Source organism: Battus philenor, unplaced genomic scaffold, assembly GCF_028537555.1.
Source record: "Battus philenor isolate CCGP_79_NKW_IND1 unplaced genomic scaffold, ilBatPhil1.0.hap1 SCAF_15, whole genome shotgun sequence".
NCBI classification, from domain to species: Eukaryota; Metazoa; Arthropoda; class Insecta; order Lepidoptera; family Papilionidae; genus Battus; species Battus philenor.
The window spans coordinates 4,053,183-4,073,080 of NW_027181677.1; the positions used below are offsets into that span (position 1 = coordinate 4,053,183).

Genomic DNA, 19,898 nt, shown 5'->3' on the forward strand with positions numbered 1-19,898 from the left:
CTGTTTCTGTCTAACTGAAAGCGCATTCCGCTCACTTTATTTATATGACAAAAAAGAATTTACAATATTTAATCTAATGCCGTAGCATTGAACAAATGGAAGGCTTCTCAGTGCGACCTTCTCGCCGAGTTCGGTTTTATTTGACTATTTGACTTGAAAAAAAAAACAAACAATTAAGGGAATTTCTGTAATTATAGCAAAGAGAAAAAAGTTAAATTAATATCATTCTAGCAGGGAATGTCTTAGTCTAGCAGTGAAGAACTTGCAGCTAAAATGATGATATTGATAAGACGTGCTATGTCTACCTATTTTTTTAAGAAAATGATTAAGAAACATTTATTAGACCTAAGGTTATTTATCCTTTAATTATAATTATTTTTTATTCTTCTGGGGCAAGTGCGATCCAAGTCAGTTTGATCTTTTTATTTATTATTGTATTAATAAAATGTATTACGCCGTATTTAATATAATTATTTATGTTTATGTATGTATGTATATTTTGTACACGATACCCATTATTTATACATCTACTGTTTCCATACTATGGTTGTCTGTAAGAGATGCCTCGTGTGATAAGACCGCCCATTGTACTTTTTTGTTTATTATTATGATACTATGTATAAGTTTTCTAGCGTGTACAATAAGGAATATTAAATTAAATTAAAAATAATAATTATAGCAGAGAACAAATTAGTATTGTGAGTCACGTCCAGAAATCATCAAGTTCGAGTTGCAAACAATTGTAATTGTATTACAATATACTTCCTTATAATGTTTCTAAATTATCATATAACTAATCTTGGGAAATAATTCCTCTACAACTGTGAATGAATTGAATATAGAGTCTATTTGATAGCGTAAAAAGTAAAAGCTTTTCGAACTATTTCTAATCACCCTATATAAAGTGATCCACTTAAATATGTTCCATTCATTATTTTTTTCTATTGGAATGCGATACGTGATCCAGAACTCGCTGAGATGCAGTGCAGCATTTCACAGGGTTCTAGTGTCTAGGCTCCTAAGCAGAAGTACAAAGTCCGTATCTACAAAACCGTAATACGACCAATATTGATGTATGGCTGTGAAACTTGGACGCTAACTTTGAAAGAAGAACAAAAACTGCTAGTGACGGAACGCAAAATCATGCGGAAGATCTTGGGACCAGCGAGAAATCAAGACGGATCTTGGAGGCTCCGAAAGAATGCCGAAATTGAGACTACAGTAGCACAGCCAAATATCATTGGCGAATATAAAGCTCAACGAATCCGCTGGCTTGGTCACTTGGAGCGAATGGGATCGATCGCGTTGAGGCAGACTTGCGCGAATTGAATATCAACCAATGACAGACGATGGCGCAAGATAGAGGAAAGTGGAAGTCTCTCGCTTCGGAGGCCAAGACCCACTTTGGGTCACTGAGCCAGCGGAGTAGTAGTAGTAATGCGATACGCCAATAACTTATAACAGTGCAAATTCTGTGGGAATAGACAGTAAACAATAATAAATTTCAATTTTGTTATCCAAAAAAATTTAAAAACGCTTTTTTTACAACATTTTCATTACGTAATTTATTATTCATGAAGCTATTTTAGAGAAGGTATAACATATATTAACTGTCAGCAAATGAGCTATACATTTAGCCTTTAAAACTATTACACTTCCAACTATTTAAGGTGTTTTTAGATTATTGAAATCATTTATAAACTTGCTTTGACCAAAGTCAAATTGTTTGGTATTTGTATGTTACTTCAATTTTAGGGGATGAAAACAATTTTAGTGTAATCATTTTATTCAAAAGACACAGTAATGAATAACCGTAAATCCGATCCACTTTCAACCAAATGACCTTGAAATAACATTGAAATAACCTTTTATCTAAATCACCCCGTTTACCCTTTCAAGGTTACATACACTAAAATCTAAAATTCGTGTCTGATCAAATCGATCATCTTCAAAGGATAATGTAATAATAATGAAAAGTCTAGTACCTAATTTTAAGAAGACATTATGGTTGAATTAAGTAAGTTCTTTGAATGCTTTGAATTACACGCTTTATATTCGCAATCGAGTCTAGAATTAGTCTCGAGTCGAGAATTAGTATGAATAGGCTACTTTCATATTTTATTTATCAAATTTAGAAGAGCATGCCCAAGCATAACGAGAAATATTTCTCCAACACACTGGTTTCCAAACTTTTACAGACCACCGCTGAATTTACACGAAAAAAATCCATGGCCCTTTTGAACTACAAGAACCTTTACAAACCGAATCAATTACTCAATACATAAAACATAATTGTTTTAATGATTTATTTCCGTCTCAATAATAGGAAAAACATTTTAGACGGCTAGTATTCGTAAAATATTTTTAATGAAAATAAAGGTATTTCATAATGATGCAGCCTACATTAAAAACAATAGCTCCCACTAGAAGGTGATATCGCCCATATTGGAAGACTTAATTTAAATTATTGGATATTTAAGCTGAAGACATATGTTCAGCAGTGGATGCTATAATCTGAGATTGTGATGATAAAAATGCGAATAATAATCCATATTTAAGTCATTATTTACTATGTTTGTTTTCGATTAAAATAACATTTGACTTTTTCCATGTACGGCATAACTCGGGTGTGCCGTTCTGTTGAACTTGAAGGCAATTGTAGACAAAATATCATTCCTCGAGAAATACTGAACTACTATTAATCATATTCAATTTAGTTATCAAATCACATAAAAAATCACAATTATTTATGACCTATGTTCATACATGAAGAAACACCTAACAAGTTATATATACACCATATACTTGACTTATTATCCTTATATGGCATGTCAAGAGCGACCATTAGATCATTTCTGCAACCGCTTTCCAAAGCAGCATTAAGTAACCTTTATTTTAAATTTGGTTTGGTAGACAGACGAATCTGGTCGATGAAGGTGACAACCAATGTGTTACGAGACGTTCAGTCCCAAGCACTATTTCCGGCTCCTGTCCCCACAATGCTATGGACTCCACACTAGCATAATAAATCCATAAAATACTGAGAAGTTACATCTAGTTATATCGCTACTTTGTTTTTTTTAATCACATTAAAATATTGCAACGCAAAGTGTCAAGCTAGTAATTAAAACTGTACACACTCGAGTGCAATTTAAAATCGTCAGTCGCTAATAACTAACTCCCGGAAACGCTGAGCCAGCCGACATGCGGACAATCAATATTCATTAGCAAACACTTCTATTTTTTCGTCCCACCGTATTAAAATGGAAAGTTTCTCGTTTTACTGCGCTATAAACGCCACTCTTCATTACCAAGGGTCAGGGTTCTTCATTTCTAAGGTTTCGCTAATTTTAAAGCCCGAAGTGGACGTTATAAATTCTTAGCTAAGTGACAGTCAGCTCTATTAACAAGATTAACTTCAAAAAATTTAAAAAAGAAAGCTTCTAATTAGTTAACGCTTTCTTTAAAGAAATAATATTGTTTTTGTACGTAAATTTTTACTAGAAGAATCACAAAAGCTTCTTATCTTAGTTTCTGTCGCATATAGCTTGATAGGCTTTATTTAAATCTCGAACTATTCATTTAAATATAGGGTTTATCGTATCATATCAAAACATGAAGGCCAATGAACGATATCTATAAGCGACTAAAGTGTTTATTTTTTTATGCTTAAATGACAAGATGACAAATCTTTGCTTAATTATACTATCTAATATCTGTAGATTTATTTCGAATTTTAAATTATATTTTTATTTATTAGTTAAAAAAATTAAATGGATTATATTAAGCAACAGTCGAACAAAAAGTTGTTTAATCTGGAGTTAATAAGAGTTTGAAACAATTAATGCCAAACCAGCTTGGTTCAAAATCTTCTTATTTGCCTTTCTTTAAATAGAAATACTAACACAACAGTGTTAAAATATATTTAATCTAATTATTATTTTACTAACAACGAAAGTTTTGAATTTCGTTTTCGTAATTTGCAAAAGACGACTCATAATGTCTAAATCTCGTTTTTAAAAGTTAACTAATCCTTAATGGGTCTTATAGGTCTACACATATAACAAAGTTCTACAAGGTATGTCGGACCTTCCTTTTCTTAGTTCTTAAATTTAAAATAACGTATCATTCAAGAGTTATTACTTCATTGAAATGTGTAGAGCTCGGCTTGTTCGCTCATTTACATGATTGACATTATAATGTATCAAACATAGAATATATACATAAAAACAACTGTCGTGTTTCTGGTCGGCTCTTCTCAGCAGGTCAGAATACCAAGCCGGTGGTAGCTTACTACTTATGATGTTGAAATTATTGACGATTCAAAAGTATTTGTAATGCACTGAATAAAGATATTTTAAAACTGAATTTGATAACAACGGTATTATGGTCGGTAATCCAAGATAGTTTGCTTGATAATTGCCAGCTCACCTGTTGTGTTGCCAGACATCTCGATGATACATTTGCACTCCTTGGAGATCTCCCGCGAGTTGAAGGGGCGGACCCTGACCGCCACCTTCACCGACGACATGGTGGCTGAGATTTCTTGCTGCCTTTGCCACTAGCACATCGGTACTACAGCCGATTTACACCTGCAAACAAAAAAAAATTATTAAAATCAATATACACAAGAACAACTCGATTATCTCTAATGGATATTTTGACACATATTAATATTTTATTCCTCTCCTCATTTGGTAGTATCCCCTATTATTAAGAATCCAGATCCTTTTTAGAAAGTTTTTAGCGCAATATGTTACGCCATCTGTGCCCGGCGATGTGTATTGCTTCGGATACTAAGGTATCGAGCGCGGTTTGGTCTCATCGGACCAGCGCATTCGGCTGTGATCATTCATTTACGTTTCCGGTGATCAAGTCTTTCTTATTTGTCCACTAAAACTCAAAACTTCAAAAAAATATGACTTAAAACAGAAAACCAGAAAAAAATATTAAAATCTTTGTAAAAAGAGGCTAAGAAAAACACCAAACATCATTTAAAGAATTTAAATAAGTTCTAATAAATGTAAAATTAAAATTCATTATTTATTTGACTAGTATGAAAGCTGAGTAAGCCTTAATTTATATTTAAATACGTATAACGCTTCAATAATTTTAAAATATAGTAAATACGCTGAATATTAACATTATAATTTAATAATATTATCAACAACCAAAATAATTATAGTTATGATGCAATACTTGAAATATATTCCCATTGTTTATTATTATCAAAAAGGTAAATAATGGAAATAGATTTATGATTAATCACATTAATTAAAATAAATATTATCCTCTTTTTTATCCACATTAAATCTTTTATGGTAAAATCATGGCATGTAAGTTCTCAACTAGTTTTCTTTATAACACGAACTCATTTAAGAGCACGAAACTTAAACGCTGGGATCTTTCAATTGAAAGTCAAAGGAATACCGACCCGGTAATGAGGCACCGCGGGCGAAATAGGCTTTAATTTAAAACCGAATGAGAAAACTCTCGGAAATCGTAGGCAATTATATGGACAATTATTTCATTTACATTTACAAATATAACGAAGTGAAATTGATAAAAAGATATAAATATTTCCAACTTGTTTTTCTCCTAGACCAGTTAAATTACTACCATATTATCAAAACAGGACAAAGAATATGAAGATCATATCTTAGGAAAATTGCATTGCGGCCGAGTTTCGACCATAAATTGATGATAATCGAAAAAGAGAGAGAGATAATTAATTAATTAAACTGTGAGCGGAGCTTATTAAATTATTATCTGCCAACATTGATATTTGAAAACAAGTCAACGTATTAATTCTTCATTATCGAAATCGGATATTTTTTTCTAAACTCCCATTTTTTTCACGCCAAAGTAGACTCCCATTGAATCTCCCGAGAACTACTAGAAGTCTACCTAGACCACTTTGGGAAGTTATAACAAATGGGGACGCATAAATCATGTCGGCAATGTAATAATGTTGTAGTTGAAAAGTTATCTAGAGCGATATAATTATACAGCCTAGTTTGTGTTTGAAGGTTAACGCAGCGGACGAACTACCGTTACTCCAAAAACTACGGCTCGCTGCACACAAGCCGCATGCGCGTGCGCCTATCAGCTGTTCTACACGCAATCGAACAAAGACCGCCCCGCAAAGACGTTTATTTGATACTAGAATAAATACCAGAGAACGTGTCAAAAATGATCATGTCTATCTACTTACAAGTACACTTAAACACTAAATATATCCAGACACTGAAATTAGGCGGATAGTGAAAGATTATTATTTTTAAATAATGAACTACACTTTCACAACGAAATATTCACAACGTCCATCGTAAGCGTCAAGCAACACAATGCGAGGCGCATAACGGGAAGGAGATGCTCGCGACCCGAGCTCCGCGTACAAAATGGTGAATGTACTCCTGAAAGCGATCCTCGCGTAATCGCTAACGGTCGACTGAACACGCAGTCGAAAGTAGCGGCCGCCACAGTGCACTACTCGGTTACGTAACGCCCACTGCAACTTACATCTTCCGTTCGAGAATCCACGAGATTGACGGAAACGTGTCGCAGAAGAGATGACTCACCGCGCCGCTGGCGCCCCCTGCCGACATCCGGGAAAGGCGCGGTAACCTTGGGATTGCACTCTGCGGCGATCGATGCTAACGGCGGTTGCGGACTTACCCCGTCGTCCGCGGAGCGTGGGCGAGGGCCGGTACCGTTCAGTGTTTGTTGTTCGAAGAGTTTGAGAGCTGGTAGCTCAGGTCAGGTCGTGGCTTCGGCCGGCATGGCGTCGCGGCGGGGAGCGCGATGCGACTGCGGGCCGAGCAGACGGCGGCGGCGGCGGCGGCGGCGGCGTGGGCCCGCGCATGCGACCTGCGCGCCGTCGCTTCGATCTACCGCGGCCTGCGCGGACCGTCGCCGCAAACAGCGTTAGCGAATACACGGCCATTTCCAGATCCCGGCCGCCCGACTACAGAATGCTTCAATCGGCTCTAATTACAAGATTCAAATGGTTTTTCATTGACGCCATTCGCCAAGGCGTGGGAAACGTTTGGCGCCTTGCATTTGAGAATTCACCGCTAATTTCGTTTTACGTACCTATTTTCTCCCTTATTTAATCCGTAAATTAATAAATATTTTGGTATGTAAATTCGAAAGATTAAAACTTTCATAAAATAACTAAGTATCCTTCTTAGAACTTTATGTTTATAAATTCTAAAGTTTCAGTTGCCAATATTCAGAGGATCATTCAGAAACAGTTTACACCCAGCGTTTTCCAACGACCTTAACAAGGTCGATTGTCCACCTGAGCGCACATCCTACTCTATGCTACCGATTCGTGGTCTTTACTTAAGTGTTTTAAGGCCCTGCGGTCATCTATTCTGCGCGCTATGTGGTCTGTCCACTGTCACTTCAAATTGCCAATCCGCTAGGCTATTTTGGTTACTTAAGTTCGTTTACGAGCCATATTTCTGATTTGGTCTTGAAGAAAAGATTTGTGATTTTAATATCTAAAAATCAAATTAATCGCTAAAATTGCAAGTAACAGAACACAACTGGAGCAGTTTGATTATGATGATCATTATCATCATATTAGCTGACAGACGCCCACTGTTAGACCAGGTTCAAGATCTTAATAAAAGTGACAAATGTTCACTAACTTTGAAATAAATATTTTACATTACTTGTTCTCTTTCCTTTTTTTTTGGACCCTGCTCGAGGCATATATAATTTTGACCATGGCTCAAGGTACTTGTAGATAAGTCGAGGCAAATTAATAAACAGATTTTAACATGTTACTAGGGACAATAATATATTATATACAAAAAAATCAGCTATTGAAAACTTTATGATTCTTTCTGACAGCCGTGTTTTCTTTTATATCAAACTTTTTTTCCATTTCAAAAGGTGATTTATTATAAATGCTTTCCAGGGGCGAATGTATAACTCATTTTGCTGTCAATTAATGAATGATACACCCTATCCAAAACTCAATGGTTTCAGAAAAAATATATAACGGAATGATATCCTAAAAGAAGCTTTTGCAAAATTTTCGGTTACTACATATTAAAACTAATAATTACTTATTTGTTTTAATATTAATGGCCTGTCGCATTCCAATAGAAAAATAAATGAATGTAACATATTTCAGAGTGGTCACTTTGTACAGAGTGATTGGAAATAAAGTCAAAAACTTTAAACATTTTACTGACAAATGAGCAAATTATACACTTCTTAGAAATTTTTACATTTAAAGCCAATCACATGTATAGTCTTATCTTTCAATAATGTTCTTTAACATTCTTTTTACGTAAATAGTTAAATACTTTAACAACTTAAAAGAAATTTTAAATTTCAATAAGTTACAGTTGTAACAAAAAAACTCCTTTTTTAATAATAGATTGAGGTAGAAAATACTCAATCTAATATACCTTTTTAAGCCCCGGTAGTATGAACTAACGAAAGTGCATTTACATACAAGGCTGATGATTCCTATAACCCAATGTCCATCGAGTATATACGGGTCAAGGAACTAAACAAACGAAATAACTCACCGGATCTAAGCGGTCGACGATGACGCAATTACAGAGTATTGATTGCCCACAGGCAGCTCCGGTATTGTCTCGGTAGGGTGCCTACACGTACTGAGCGCTTTACATCCAAACTACGACTCTCAATACAATTTGCAATACACTGATAACATTCCTTGATACACCTGTTATCTTTCCTTATATTTGCAAGTGATGTACATAGCATTTATGTTACCATTAGTAACACAAAACTCCATTACTAATGGATACGATTGTAGAATTGTTTTAAGAATATGTAATAATTTAAATGTACTTGTTACTCTGCGATTTGCTCCATAGATAGACCCAAAAAATATGAAAAAATATTACGAAGAGCCAATAGAAAGCTCTACCGTTTTCAAACATTCGAACGTTCTACAGGTTTATGTTCGTTTTTGTTTCTCGGCAAAAAACAAAACAATTTTCCATATTGCTTCGTCAGACCAATGGTAACATCCACGAAAATACCGGGCTATTTATCAAGAAAATTATTATATCTCGATTGTCAAGTACATTTATTAAATTTGGCACCATACAAATCGGAACACAATTGCCCGCACACTTGATATTAAGTTAATTCAAAATTATAATAAAAAGACAAGATTGACAAGACGCACACGACATACTTAACAGTCGGCTTGACGTGTCTGCCTCACTCTCGCGCACACGATAGCTCAGACGGCCTCTTAAAAAAATAATCAATGAATTGAAAGCTTTCCCCGACTTCATATTAGTAATCTATAAGTTTTACACTAGCCACTAAGATTCGCTGAAACCTATTCGCCCTATTTCCTAGACCTGTATCGAGAGAAAACCTCTTGCATTAAATGTGCATATATTTACTTTAAAACTAACATTTTTCGATAACATTTATATGTTTTTATCTACATTAGTACATCAATAACATAAAATCCAAAACATATTTGTCTTTCTCCAATCTAAACCGTACCGGTTCATATCCTTACTCGACCCGGACCATCTCTATGCAAAGACTTTTATGACAGTGGTTTTATAAGGGTTAGAAATATAATTTTAGACTTAAAAAAAATTGTAAAGAAATGTTTTTGTTAATATAACAAATGTTCGCATAATTACTGCCTTAATAGAATATATATAGTGCCGAAAAGAAACACTACATCGTACATTATTAAGAAGAATAGATGTCTTGACCACTTAACATAGGAATCATCACGTGGAAAGGAAGAGTCCCAACGCACTCAACCGCTCGTCAGTCCAGCTTCTTGGCACGAGTATCACGAACTTATAGAAAACGATCACGAATCAGTCTACAAATAAACGGATCCGTATACATGAAAGGTGTCACAGTATACATGGAGTTTCGTAAATCGATAGATTATAAAAACAATATGTATTCTTGTCACATTGATAGCTTCTATAGGACTTTAATAAACGCTACAACTTGTGAGCAGGTTACATTTCTGGAATACAATCTTATATAATACTACGTTGTGCATTAATTATAAAGGATAGCCTCTGCTTACAAACAATTTTTCACAGTATGGGCAGCAGCGTCAGACTCAGATGTCAGCGTCGACCTGCCCTCCAAACATTGCTATCAGGGGGACCGAAAAGTAATGTCGCTTTCTTAACTTAAAATCACACAACCACATCTTTAACAAGTTTTTTATTTCTAATCAGCAATATATTCACCTTCGTTATCAACAACCTTTAGCCATCTAGGATACAAATCTTCAATGCCGGAGCTGTAAAAATCAATAAGTTTTTCTGTAAAATATGTCGACAGAAACGACATTACTTTCCTGTTCCCCTAATATTATGGTATATCCCCAAAGACTTTAGGGGAGGACCATGCCTTGCAGTGGGCGACTATTCGCTGAAACGACAAAACCATACAACTTAAGGCAACTAACTAATTCTAGGTCCATTAATTTAATCGAAGAACACCAATCTGCTATGAATATTCCAAACATCTCTATCATATACAGCTCTTGTGAGGTCCTTATTAACCAGCTATCACTACTATCATCATCTTTTTAAGTCGTTTTTTCAAAGTTTGGTTTGTCTACCTATTTTTCCTGGTTCCCCCTGCTTTGTGTGAGGGCAGGGACGTCACATTTTCAGGTTCAATTTTTTGTATTAATTTTAATCTTTCTCTTTTCTCTCTTCACAATTCACTTTTTCTCTAACACTACACTCTTCACATTGTCTTAAATTTATAGCATTGTTTTTTTTTTACTGTCACTCGGATACCATTCCGTTACATCTAAGCATAACATGATAGAAGTAATAAAATAGTTTATTAAACTAGAGACTAACGTTACAAGATTGATGTAGTTAGATTAATTACAAAGAGAAAATTTAATCGTAGTACAACAATTGTTTAGTTCCAAAGTTTTAGCCCCCAGGGACCTAAATTACAACCGAGGTCAATATTAATGAAACATTGTATTTGTAACTGTTCGTCTCTCCGTTTGGAAGCGGTATGCGTTTTAATTATTCATTTTAGACTCAGATACTTTATCTTTCTACAAAACAACTGACTACATTTAATATCTTCATAATAAAAAAATAAGGTTTAGCACATAAATGCATAGCTTATTTGCCAGTAAAGAGCTATTACAACTATTTTCAATTAGCCTATTATCTATATTGATCACTCAAATATGTTTATTTTAATGCGACAAGCTTATAACTTCTTGCAAAGCTAAGTCTGCAGGGCTAAATATTAAACCATAATTAATTATAATTTGTAGTTATTTTGAATTTGAAATTCGAAATTGGAAACCTTTTTTCCGCAATACTAATATTAACGGATTTTAACGGAATTACTTGATATGATTTTTTTAAATATAACAGGGGTTTATCATATCTATAAAAACAGTTTTAAACATCAAATTATTGAAAAAAAAAACAGCTAAATACCATCTACATTGAACACGTACATACTTCACCGAGATTTTGTCGAGCAAACAAAAATCCCGCAACGCTATCGCTTAATATAATATAGGATAGAGAGGTCAGGATATTACCAATATAAAGTAAAACGGTACGATTGGCCCTATCGAAGCGGAAAGGCGTTCCTACTTCCGCATTATGCATATTGCCTTTTGGCCACCCACTACAGCATCAAGCGCCGATAAAATGAGTTTATGAAGGACCGCCAGTAACTAAAACGGAAACTGGCAATGTTGCGGAGAAAGTATAAAACAGGGAATTATGTGAAGAGTAACTAAATATATTAGTTATTATAAATACGTACAAGCATTTTCTTTTCATATGTTAATAACGTTATTAAAATACTATATTTGATAAAATCATTTCACAAAAATTACTAGCTGCCTAGACAGACATTGCCCTATCGAATGTTTTTTGAATTATTGCAGTGTAATAAGAAAATTAAACAACGTGAGTACGTTTAAACGTATAAAATTTTTTTTTCAATTTATACGTATAAATAAAAATAAAGTGTATACTCTGAAATCAGAGCAAACACTTTATTTTTTAATTTTAAATTGTTCCAAAAATGAACAAAGAATACTTGGTAAAATAAGTTTATAATTTCAAGCAGACCTTTTGATTTTAATGACATCAAATATTTCACAAGACAGATGTTTAATTTTTCTCAGTGTGTTAGAGGAAATAGAAAATTATTGTTTTTATTATATTCAGTTATTATTATACTAATTAAAGCAAATACGAATTTGCCGAATTCGAGAAGTCAATCTTTAGTTTTACATTTAGCGATTAACTTTTCATTGCATAATGTCAAAACAAATTTTATTTTCTGAAAGCTTGACGGGATTTTTAAAATAAAACTCCGACTGTATAGTACATAGAAACATCGGCAACAGTCAGAAAGCATCAGCACATCGTAAAGAACTCTGTTCGCTATATCTTGGAGGTCCGCCCCCTCCCAACCTCCCCGACGTTCGCAGTTAAATGAATTGCGAAATGTAGCACAGCATTTTTACTAATGCAAAACATTCTTATAGAAGGGAGACGAATGCGATCGCGCCCTCTAACCCGACGTAAAACAAAGATTTTACGACCTCAACGCATCCATTCATTTTCTTTTTTACTTGAAATATGTACGCCAAGCTAACTTGCTAAACCTTTTCAACAATGACTCCGCGGATAAAATACACAATATGTATATATGAAAGATGTCTTTTGATATGTCGTCTAGGTAACTATACTCTATTCAAATTAATACATGGCGATTCGTTATAGATGTAACAGCTTTAAATGGTTGAATGTATAGCTTCTCAGTCAGCAAAAAGCTTTAAAGCTTATTTTGTACAAAGTGATCACTTTAAAAGCTGGTGTGCACTAAATTAATTATTCTCTTAGACTTAGAGCTGGATATTCAACCGTTTCAAGCTTTTACACCTATAACCAATCAACCTGAATAGCTCTCTTTTAGTCGCTTAACTAATTGTTATGAACGCGTGAAAAGAATCAAATGACTATAGGGAACTTCTCTTGCAGATTCATTCATATGCAAACGTAACATTTCACCGCACAGTAATTTTTTTTACTAAACCTCTTGTGGTACAAAAGTAGGTAAAGGTAAAGTTTAGATGCAGCTAGCTGGTTTTGGGACTTTGTGGTATTAAATAAAAATTAAATGTCGGATGTCTCAACTTACTTAAATGTAAAAATCATCGATATACAAAAATACAACTTTGGATGAAGTCATTTTCCAGACGTTCTTGTTTGAAACCTATGGGAGAGGCCATACCAGCATTGGACGTCATTCTGCTGAAATTTTTCATTTCATTCGTTACCTTAATAAGGCAAAGATTAAACAAGTTAACACGACAAAGACACATCCTTTAAAATAATCAAAACATTTATCTTTTAATTCCTAAAGGGAGGTCAAGTTTTCACCTTGCTGATAAGCGACGAAATCAAGGTCTTATTACAGTGATCGTTCAGTCACATATTTAAATAAATTTTCATTTAAATGAAAGGAATTTAAAATGAAAAAGTTCCATATTTTAATGAAAAACCTTTTATTTTGCGTATATAATACACACAAATCTTTTAACTCGATTTTGATATAACTCGATCCACCGAAAACAATAAACACTTTTATTACATCACTATTTACTATTAAATCTCTTGATTTTTTTATTTTAATTTTGATAGAGCTTTCAGAAACCTATTTATACAATAAAGGTTTAAATTATTATAATAAAATTCGTAGCGAATTAAAAAAAATAAAAGATAAGGAGTAAAAGAGTTTTCACACGCAGGAGTTTCTTTATCAAAAATTGTTGTAGTTTTTTTTTCGATGAAATAGTGAAAGGTACATTACCGTTTAACATTAAAAAGGGTCACATTTGGCATTGAAATTATATTGGGTTAAAAACCAGGCTCGGAAGATATTTTCTAATTGAAGCGACAGTAAATTATTCAGTAGAATTGCACTGCTATGAGCAATCGTATTGGCTACTCTCCTAAGGTCATACCGCATGAGCATTAATAAATGGCAAAATTCCAACATCACGATCCACCCACGATCAAATCAGGTTTTCCAAAAAAACATTTTATTACGCAAAATTAATTGTTAACAATAGATATATACTAAACATTAATTAACCTTTAATAACGATTAAACGCAATTTATTTGAAAATAATACAATATAAGAAGTTTTATAAAATACAAGAAATGTAGGTTCAATCATAAGTTTCTGCAATAACCCGAGTAAGTATCAAGTCGGCAAAACATTTCTCTCGGGGTAACTCAACAAATATTGCTATGAAATTGAAGTCCAACACGGTCTGACCCTCGACCGCTCTCTCCTCTCCTCTGGGACACAATTGTACGCGTATATAATATTTCTATTTCTTTTAGCTACTACTAAATACATACATACATTGTTTTTTTTTTAAAGAGGTGAAATAATAAATTTACAATACCGTGATAAGTAATATATACTTAGCTTGCGAAGGCACTATAATCATTATCGACGTCATCATTTCAGCCGTAAGACATTCACTCCTGGATATAGGCCTCTGCCATTGATTTCCAATATGACCGGTAGGAAACGGCAAGCATCTAACCTCTTGAGACGACCTTAATAAAGCCTTCTGTCCACCTTGTGGAAGAAAGTGCTACTGTATCATATAGGTACAATTTAAAAACTTTCTATGAAAAAATTATCCATCACTACTAAAGAAAAAGATAAATAAATTGTAGTTATATATCTAGAATTAACAAATTGACCGATATATACACAGCCTCAATTTTCACTTTTTTTGCTGTCATCGTATATCAAATAATACATTTAAAAACAAACACAGACGGATGTTTAGTCGTCTGTTTTGCAATATCATTAATTCAGTATTAAAGCAGTTCATTTCCATTCTTTATTCTCACTTAAATATCCTTGTTATATATTTATTACACGATAATTCAAAGATATTACATGGGAGTACATAGTAATTTCGTATACAGTTGCTTACAAATAAGTCACCAAGTTATATGATGCTTAGTGAAGGGTATATCAAACTTACCTTTTTTTCTAACCTTATGTACATCACGTTTTTAATTAAACACATATCCGCGAACTAGCTTTAGGATCTATTAAAACTTCTCTTTAAAAAAAACTGATTTTCTATGCACACAATTTTTACCCCGTTTCGTACAACGATACGTACATAAAATTATACCGCACACATTGTTCGCACAGACTTAAGTATCCCATTCCCAACCAACCTATTTAACTCTAAGCCAATTAGAATCGCAAAACGTATTGTAAATTCTAGCGGAAAACAAATAAAATTAAATTTATTGTGCAATTAAACTTGAAATTTGAACAATATCTATGCCCTAGATAAATTTCTAGAGAAGAATTACTCTAATCAAGATACAGTCCGAATTCAATTTGTTGCGGACGGGTTTAGGACTTGTAGATACTTTGACAAAGTGACATCGCCTTTTGTCTTTTATTTAAAAAAAATCCTAAAGCTTGCACGCAAGTGCTTGTACTGAGTTAAGATTCTGAGACGGGGAGAACATGTTTGAACATACATGCGTTTAAGAGAACAGATAGCCGGATGCTTTTTTACCTATTATGAAAAATTCTCATAGACGAAAATAAAAAAAAACTTCATGCGAAAACGCTTCTTAATACTAGCCACTACAATAACAATATGTTACAGAATTAAATTATTCTTGCGCGTTCGAATTTAAATTCGAAATTACGGAATTTATTAACAGATTTGAATTCTGTCGCCAGCAGTAAGATGATGGCTGCGGTTGTGTTTGGTTCTAAGCCATAATTTATAATTAGTCTCTGTATACATACAATATAGGCCACATCGATCACACCTGGCTTTTATTTTCTTGGTCATTGACGAAGGGATAAATACGCGTACGGGTGATTTGTCCCCGCCACCCGTATAACATGTATACATATTTACTTTACCGAAAAGCTCAAATTAGTTAGTTGCGCTTACGTTGAAAGAAAAATAATAAAATTGAGCATAGGTAAGTTCACAGATATAAATCTTTAATTATAAGTTATGCAGCTATTCTATCAATTTCATAGATTTTTATGACAGCAATATTTCACATTTGTTACAAACATAACTATTGAATAAGTATATTAAAGATGCAGGTATCTCATTAATTAAAACAACGGCTACAATTTTTTTAATAGTAGTATTAATAAATAAACAATAACATAAGAAGATTTCTTTTACTCTTAAATAAAGAAATAAAATTATGTTTGCGTTTAGATACCAATATATTACGTTACCTTTATTTAAGCCATAGGATGTTCTCAGCTGGAAATATATTCAAGCGTCCAAATAGATTTACAATAAGACCAGTAAAAAGCGGCTAGCATTAAGCTGTTTTCACCAACCCATAAGGTTTTGTAGAATTCAATAAATTTTAGATATTAATAAACACATTTAAAGTAATTTTTAAACATAAGAAATACATCAAAAATTTTACAAAAGCTTTTTAATTGTGAATCCGAAATTGTTGCTCCCAGTTACTACGCCGCTTTATATTACGCAATACGTTATTTAGTATAAGCCTACAGCTGACACGAAATAAGAACAAAATAATTGGATCTCGTTTGTACATGAGTACTAATTAAATCCATTTGTCGCAAATGGAGTCTAATATCTAAGACTATATTTATGACTATACCAACAACAGTGACACCCAAGGTTACACTGCCCTCTAAAGGCAGCGGGGGACACGACTAACGATTGCCGTTTGCACGTGTACACATGCATTCCTCCTTTGTTATTATGTACACCATTTAATCTATATTTATTCATATAAATACTTTCATGTCTGCACAGTCGTAATACGCGGATTCAATACTATTGCTAAATATTAGAGGGACCGGAAATTAATGTCGCTTTCTTAAATTAAATTCACACGACTACATTTTTAACAAACTTTTATTTCTAATCTACAACATAAAATAATCGATAATGAGACTTGCCCATGTGATGACTCCACAGTACAGACTTTTGATCACTTACTCAGACACTGCTCCCGATTCGCATCCAAAAGACATAACCACGTGACCTTATGTGAAAACCTTAATATATCTCCGTTCAGCTTACCGGACCTTCTCAAGAAAAAATCTACAGCAGAATCCTTTGATGAGTTGGCCCGGCACATTGTCCTAAATCTCAAGGCATTTAACGGTCTGTAGCGCTTGGGCAGCGACTTAAATAAAATAATGTAGCAACTAATATATAATTGTGTATTCCAAATTGTATTGTTAATATGTATAAATTTTAGCTGTATTTACCCGTAAGTGAAAATTGTTTAAAAAAAAATTGTAAAAAAAAAAAAATAATAATAATATAAAACGCTGTCGTGCCTCGCAGCTGGGAGAAGAAAGATCCGTATCAAATGGCGGCAGCCCTCTCCCAACTGTCTGCGTTTAGTTAAAGCGAAAGATAAATACTGTAAAAAAAAAAACACCAGCGATACAAATTAGAATTAATAAAAAAAAATCTACAACATATTGGCCTTGTTATCAACAACCTTATACTATCTAGTGTACAAATTTTCATAGCCGGAGCGGTAAAAGTCAATCGGTTCTTTTGTAAAATATGTCGACAGAGACGACATTACTTTCCGGTCCCGCTAATATATTAAATACATGTAAAAAGTTTATACTCTTGGCTTTCTTTTGAAAAAAATAGTAGAAATGCAACCACAGTCTTTATTTGTAGAGTTACTATATATTATCAGTTCTATATTACTTAAATTAAACAGGAAATAAATGCTATTACATAAAAAGGACATAAAAATAACTATCTAGAACGGTGACGTAGCCAACCAATTTTGTATGACATTCTACATCATCTGCAGTTGGATTTAAGCCTCCCCCTGGTATCTTTACAACAGGACTAGTTGAACACGGCCTGCACGTCTAACAACAGAGTCTTCCAACTGTATATTTTATTGTATTGAATTAGATCTATCTAAAAAGTCTACTATTTACTATATATTTTATAAGACACAGGTATATAAAAATATTAGCCAAAAAAAATTTAGTACAGAAAGCGGTCTTACACGCCATTTCTTCCAACTATTTCATATTTCATTTAAAGTTTATCTTAATAATTCGATGCAGTACAACAAAAGAATATACATAACAGCAGTCATCATTATTATCATCGTGTCAACCGATCAGCGTCCACTATTAGACATAGGCTACCAGCCACCAGAGAACGCTACGGTGGGCGGTCTGGCGACTTCTCGCAACCTTAACTATGTCGTCGATCCACCTAATTGAGGGCAGACGCCGTTAATAAGTATCTACGATGTACCCCGCCCTACCATTACAGACGCGTAGTTCTAGGAGCTACTTCAGTGACCTTGGTTTTTCTGCATATTTCCTGTCCCATCGATTCGATCTCGCAGTAAAACATACTAGTTTTACCCAATTTAACTTGAACTATCTTTGATTAAAGGTAAATTTACGAAAAGAAATTCACAAAAAAAAAGCAATTAATTTCTCATAACGAAACATTTACAATCTGTTTACTATTAATTTATTTTACAAAATTTCTTTCTTGAGTGTTTAATTGAAAAAATAAAACACAAAGGCTGATCGCTTTTTAATGTTTTCAACGTCTAGCACTCAACGTGTTCTCGCTTCTGTCGACGGTAGCTTGAAACGTTTGAATATTCTACACACCGTGCCGCCATTTTCTAAACAAACCCATGGTTTGTTTAAAGATTTTAATTCAAATAGTTTTCTCTCATATATACAGAGAGATTTATTATGGGCGTAATAGTTTTAAACAGGTGAGTGTAAAGCTCATCTACGGTCAATAATTGCATGGAACACTCTATCCAAAAATCAATGGTTTTAAAAATAATAAATAACGTAATGAAAATAAAGTAAAAAAAAATTGTTGCCAAATTAATTTGTTGATTGTTTGTCAACTGTCCCTACAGACTTCATACTGCCGAAAATTATTAGGCAGCCGCATTTTAAAAGAAAAAAAAGCATTCACCTCTTTAAATCATTTCCATCTATAACCTGTCGCCCTGTATATTATAAACGAACACATCAATGATTAAGTATAAATTTCTCTATCAATACATAAATATTTCTCTCGAGCTGTATTAAATCATTTCGTTATATAAGTTGTTTCTTTACTGTTTATACAGATAAAACAACGAAATTAAATATATTAAAAATATAATAAATTTATAAAATTTATACAAAAAAGACTTTCAAGTAATTACGTATATTTGCGAGCCCGTGAGCGCTTAGCACAAGTGTTGAACACATCTCCCGACCGAGCGGGGGCGGAAAGGTCAAAGCTACACTGCAAGAGCAATCAATATACAGCGGCAATATGGCGCGGGTCTAGGGAAAATTATATTGAAAAACCTACAGCATACATCTACTAGAAATAACAAAAATGAAATCCTTCAAAAAAGTTGAAATTTATACGACATTTATAAAAGAGCAAACATGTTAAATTTACATCGTTATTTTAGTATGAAAACGTATTTCTGGAGTGACTCGAAAATCACTAACATTTTATAACGTCATTATCATTATCCGGAGGAGGACCACTCGATATAGGAACTAGTTGTAAGCGACATCCGACAACCTTAAGGTCGATCCCACCTCGGTACCCAATATGTTTTACATAATTTTGATTGACAAAAATTCTTCGATTTCTTGTCCCGAATTTTGAACACAAAAATTTTTTTTAATACGTTTGTTGTTTACGTCTGTCATTCAAATCACTTTAGACTGTGGTCCTTATAGAAATATTTTTTCGCTATTTATTTCCATATCACGATTTAGAAATCTGTAAAAACAAAAACCTTTATTT

The 19,898-nt window shown here is 33.5% G+C and overlaps 1 protein-coding gene across 1 annotated transcript in view; it reads right to left on the reverse strand.

The window, feature by feature from the left end:
• Positions 1 to 19,898, reverse strand: part of LOC137918948 (kinesin-like protein unc-104) — a 122,973-nt gene that overhangs the window by 54,851 nt on the left and 48,224 nt on the right. The window contains exon 3 of the mRNA XM_068761894.1: positions 4,432 to 4,592. Coding sequence (XP_068617995.1) covers positions 4,432 to 4,531 — 100 coding nt within the window. The 5' untranslated portion in view covers positions 4,532 to 4,592. The remainder of the gene's footprint in view (positions 1 to 4,431; positions 4,593 to 19,898) is intronic.